General features: G+C 41.9%; 1 protein-coding gene across 13 annotated transcripts in view; it reads left to right on the top strand.

Moving 5' to 3' along the window:
* The window catches only part of DNM3 (dynamin 3), a 414,896-nt gene that overhangs the window by 321,532 nt on the left and 87,584 nt on the right, over nt 1-5,780 (top strand). For all 13 annotated transcript variants that reach the window (XR_002094736.1, XR_002094737.1, XM_019501942.1 and 10 more), the window contains one exon: nt 3,948-4,059. Coding sequence is in view for 11 of the 13 variants with exons in the window: in XM_019501942.1 (XP_019357487.1) it covers nt 3,948-4,059 (112 nt within the window). In the remaining 2 variants the exon portion in view is untranslated. The remainder of the gene's footprint in view (nt 1-3,947; nt 4,060-5,780) is intronic.

A 5,780-nucleotide genomic window follows, 5' to 3' on the forward strand; every position in this document is an offset into this window, starting at 1 on the left:
CTTGGTTACCTAAATGTCTAACAAGAATAAAGCAGAGCTCTCTTACAGGGGTACTGTCAGGAGAAATGTATTAAAGGTTGAGGCACTGAAATACCAGTAACAGGAGCTATATGTGTCTTATAGATGTATAGTATTCTGTCAGTGCTTCTAGGATACAAGTCACTGTCACAGCGGGGATAAAATATAGAAGCCCTGCCTATATCTTGTTCTAGGCAGTGGGTTACACTCCCTTTTCATTCGTTGCTTAAGATTCATTGTGGTTTTTATACGAAAAGTCATAATTTTCACTATAGGATTATAATACTTTGGCATCATTATCCCAAAAGGTATTTTTCACTAGCTAGGATTGTATTTCACTGAAAGAGCAAAAATCTTAGTGATCCTTGCCATCTAAGTTTTATAGCTTTTTATTTTGTATCACTGTTTCTCAGCCTTCTTGGGTTATAGTTGCTTCTAGCATTTCAGCATATTTTCCATAGTTGTAGCAGTCAAGTAGTTGTAACAGCCTAATTCATTTGCCTAAGAAATAGTTCAATAAAAAAGGTTTCCTGATAACAAATTAGAGTAATTACTGCGCAGCTGCTCAGTGTTGGTTTCCCTTATCATGGCATTCTTGTATTTGCTTTACTCTCTACATGTTGGTTCAGACTTCTGAAACACTGAATGCATCTACACATGCATTTACTCCAGCCTAGATTTACTCTGATGGAAACTAAGCTGGAGTAAGGGTTTTTAGGCAAGCATCTACCCATACGGAGATTTGGGAGAAGATTTACACCCAGTTCCCTGCAGCCCTGCAATGGGCCTCTGCTGTCAACGGGGGGAGCTCCAGGGTCCCACTGGGAGTTAGCTCAGGGGCTGGTAGGGAGCACCAGGCCAAGAAACATGGGGCTTGGAAAAAAGCTGCAGGGGAGGGACAGGCCCCAGCCCCCTGCCCCAATCCACCAGTGGGGCAGCTAGTTTTCTGCTAGCTTCCCCACTGGCAGATCGGGACAGGGCACTGGGACCTACCCCACCCCTGCAGCTCTTTCCAAGCCCCGTGCCTTGATCACCCAAGCAGAGGTCTTGCATCTCCCTGTTGCCGGGGCAGTGGGACATAGTCCTTAGCCACGCTTCTGTGGCAGAGCTGCCCCACCAGCAGCAGGCAGCTTCTGGAGGTAGGGAGCTATCTCCTGCCCCCTGGTAGATGGCTGCCCAGGAGCAGATTTTGCTTTCAGCCAAGCATCTACACAAGTGCTATAGTGCAGTTACTAATCCCAAGTAAATTTGCTACTTGGATTTGCAGGAAGTAAATTTACTTGGGTTTAGGGAGGTTTACTGCAAAGTAAGTATGTGCACATTTAGATGCACATGCTTACTTTGCAGTAAACTATGCTAATGCAAAGTTAAGCATCTCATGTAGATGTGCCCACTGTAGATTAAATAAGATTCAAATATCTTTGTCACCTGTTTAAGGCAACTGTGATTTCTGTAAATATCTAAGGAAAACATATAGCTTGACATCTTGGCTAAGTACAGACAGTCAAAAAGGCCAAGGCTGAATCAGTTCAATCTTTGCAGATTGATTTAAACTGCATAGATTGAACCAATAAGCAAGTGAACAGACATTCACTTTTGATTCCAGAAATGCAGTCACATACCTGCAGTGGCCCAAGCCAGAATTTGGGGTTGCTTGAACATGCATATCTTCTCAGTTGGAATAGACAGCTTGGGCCAAGGCTAGCCCACTCACCCCGCAAGGGAGAGAGGGGGTGTATGGGCAGGTGCAAAGCGTCCTGGGATGCTTGGGGACTGTCAGTTAACTTGAATCTGGAGGTGATCTGGGACAGAAGTTCAATAAACCAATTTGATCTAAATCAGTTAAGTCTGATACTACATCCAGCCAGGTTTATCTTCAACCAGTTTTGGCCATTTTGAAAGTGGTTTATGTGCACTGAACTTATGTTGTGTTACAGATTTAAACTGGTTTCTGATCACTTATACTAGTTTATATGTAATTTCTGTCCCTAGTCCTTGTGCCGAATGAAATCAGTGGGAGTTTAGCTATTACTTCATTGAAGCCAGGATTTCATTTATGCCATGAGATTCTAATGAAATATATAAACCTAATGATAATGTAATGTATGCTAATATGCAAAGGGCATGTTTCACCACAGTGGATATATCAACATGTGCCCTTAAAGCTATGTGATAAACTCTGGCACAGTTTGTGCTGGAGTCAGCTGCACATGCACCAGTTTGATCTGGGGCAGAGCAACCCCAGGCTGGCAGGAAGTCTGGGGGGTCAGACCCTGGCTCTGCGGGGTCTGAGCCTGGCATTGGAACTGGCTGGGGCTGAGGGTGCTAAAATGTGGGGCTAGGTGGCAGACAGACCCCACATTTTAGCACACTTGTACCCCAGTCAGCCCCTGTCACTGTCTACATATGCATTTCAGTGCATGTAATTACTCCTCCTTAGGAAGGTAGTGTTCCTGAGAGTACCATCCTACAGTGGAATTAATACATTTACTGCGCACTAATAGTAGCTCGTGTAGATAGTGACACTTTACTGCAGAGCTAATTAGTCAACTCCGTAATAAAGCGCATGTGTAGATGCACCCAGTATGTGCTAAATGGACCAGTACAAAGGCCTGGGTGTCAGTGCCACCTCTTTTGTGAGACATAATGGTAGTGTATTGCTAAATGTACAGGCTTTATACCTATCCATTTCCCCATGCTGCATTGAAAAAACAGTTTTAGGAGCTTCTTTTTTGCCACATGATATTCTTATTGGCATGGGAGAGAAACACCTGCAATGGAGAGTTCCATCAAGTTTATCTCACCTCAGATGTGAGAGAAGTGAAAATTTCAGAATCCTATAAATGCTAGAGAAAGTGGTCTAACCAGTGTTAATAATGGAAGTGATTTTGGTTGTATAATGCAATTTTTTCCCCAAAAAATGTTAGCATTTCATTTCTGAATGCAGTGCTTCTAATGCAGCATGTCTTTAGAGTCCTCCATGTTGCAGAGTGTGAAAATTAACATGATTTTTTTATTGTGGTCCTTCCCCCCAAACCGTTTTATTGCTCCTAAGAAAACAGTTGCATTGCAATGGAAAATCTATTCTTGGATATCTGTTAAGATCTAGCAAAATGTGGCTTTATAACTTTTCTCAACTAAGCTTTTGCCTTTCCTAAAAAGACTGTTGGCTGACAAATTTACAGCAATCTGTTCTGTATATAGATTTTAAGTTTGGTAACTAATGGCTAAAGCATGAAGGGAAAAATCTGTTCTATTTACTGGAGAATTTACAAGTACCACCTCCCTACATATCATTTATTTTCCCTTCTTTCTCTTTTCTTCCATTAAGTTATTCCCTAAATGCAATGATAGTACCTTGTTACTAAGAGAATTGCATGCAATAGGTGTTGGATGGGTCTTTCTATTGCTGTGGAATCCAGCTGAGTTTTTAAAAAAACTGATTAAGTTGTCATTCTTTTCCTGTTTCATTTTCTTTTACTGAAGTTGTTCAAAACCTAAATCTAAATAGATATCACGTTGACAAAATTTGTAGTGGTTTTCATTAGCCTCAACTGTCAGTTACAAGATCCACAGCTTTGTTGGCAGTTCCTCTGTGACTCTTTTCCCTCAGCATCACAGCAGTATTATTTTTCCCTAAATGTGTCCCAGTGTTTAACAAATGGGTAGAAAGCCTGATTTTGAAGGCAGTTACATGTTGCATCCAGGCCATTATCTTTTGGTGAGATGTGGTGTGGAATTTTGTTTAATGTTTTTAGGTACTCCATGTAATCTTCAGAGAAGCACTGCATATTTGACTGTTATTTACTCCACTGTTGATAAAACTACCTAATAATTGCAGATCCCATGGGATTTTCTATTTGACATGCTGTAGATTTGATGCAGCGAAGTAAAGTTCAAGTTTTACAGTGTGATGTTCTATGTTCTAGGAATGTTTACAAGGATTACCGTTTCCTTGAGCTAGCCTGCGACTCCCAGGAGGAGGTGGATAGCTGGAAGGCATCTCTGCTGCGGGCTGGTGTCTACCCAGATAAATCCTCAGTAAGTCAAACAGCTTGCTAGTTTTTTCAGTAGCTGCACTAGCTAGGACTTGGAAAAATCTCTCTCTCTCTCTCTTTCTCTTTCTCATTTTTCTGGGAAGAGATTTAGTTTTAAGCTCTGTCTGTAGATGTCTAGAAATATTATGTATTTTTGCATTGCTATAATTGAGTTCACATCTGTGGCTTTTTTTAAAGGTTCATCATCAAATAAATTATTGTAAAATTACATTCTGAGTCCAGTCAAGTGACAAATAAACCCCCTGGCTAGAAGAGAAATAATTTTATTACTTAAAAAAAAAGAATCCTTAAAGACCTGAATAATAGAAATGATGCTCTGTTTTGGGTGCTTCCTCAACTTCACCAAATCTATTCATATTTTTTTGAGATAAAGTATGGTTTGAAGCATGTATTTTTGCATATTCCTATTCTAGAACTGAAGGAGGCATACCAGTCTATCATGTGATTTTTATTTCACTGCTTCACCGTCTGTTTCAGTATCTGAGGCAAATACCAACTAAGCCTTTCATGTACAGCTTTAATAAGATTATGAAAAATATTAAACCAAAAAAATCATATCAATTTGATACACAATATAGAAAGCTGGGAAATGAGTTTGTCAAACTGCCCTTTCACATTTTAATGGCCTCTCTCTCTTTTGCTGTTATTATTTATACATAGTTCTGGCAGGGTTTGGTCCAGTTTCTAAGGTGACCTCATTGCATGAGTCTGTGTAAGCTTCTAGTTCACTAAGTTTCTGGTTTCACTGGAGCCATGCTAGTACAGATTCCAATACGAGTGCAGAGTCCTGGTACAGGATGCCATTGTTGGTTAAAGAACATGCCTATTTTATTTTACAAATTTGATTTCCTTTATAAAAGGCCTGTAGTATCTAGGACAGATCTATAGTAGCCCCTAGTTCCCCCTACCATGATAAAATTTCCAGAGGACTGGGTCAGTGGGAGAATTTTCTCCCTTTCTTTTTATATGTTTAGTATGCTTTCAAACTGTGATACTTGGCAGTTTTGCAGAAAAGATCTATGTTATTTTTCTGCCTTTTTCTAGTATTTGTAACACCTCCCAATTTGGTATTAACTACATGTTTAGGGGAAGGACAGAGGGACTTTGGTATCTAGTAAGGGTATACAAAACAGGCCATATTTGATTCAGATTCGACCTGAACCGGGGACAGTGATTCAATTAGTTGATTCAGATCACTGTCCTGATTCGATCTGACCAAATCTGAAGATTTGATGCTGATTCAGAGAATCAGCAATTCGGACATAGACATAGCTTTAAATGTTTTTTCTACATACCTCTAAGTACCAGGCATGGCTCATGAATGCTGCAGTGGTGGGGTGGATGGAGCGTCCCACAGGAGCGCAGGGTCCTCCCTCACCCCCCACCCTTTCGGTCCACTTCCGGGTCTACCACCAAATGTGCAGGGGACCCCCCCTGCATTCCCCTGGCTTGGCAATCAGCCGTGGGGGGACCCCAGGTGCCCCCTCCAAACCCAGGAGGCACTCTGCCGAGCTGGGGGGCCAGAGGTCCCCTGCGTGCTCCCCAGCGGACCTGGAAGTGGACCAGGAGTGCTTCTGGTCCACTTCCGGGTCTACTGCCAAGCATGCCGGCAGCCCCCCCCACCCCTGTGCTCCCATGGGACACTCCATCTGCCCCAGAATCTCAGCATTCACAAGCCACTTGGTACCTTGGAGTATGTAAAAA

This window comes from Gavialis gangeticus, unplaced genomic scaffold, assembly GCF_001723915.1.
Source record: "Gavialis gangeticus isolate Ggan-Ray unplaced genomic scaffold, GavGan_comp1, whole genome shotgun sequence".
In the NCBI taxonomy this organism is placed as follows: domain Eukaryota; kingdom Metazoa; phylum Chordata; order Crocodylia; family Gavialidae; genus Gavialis; species Gavialis gangeticus.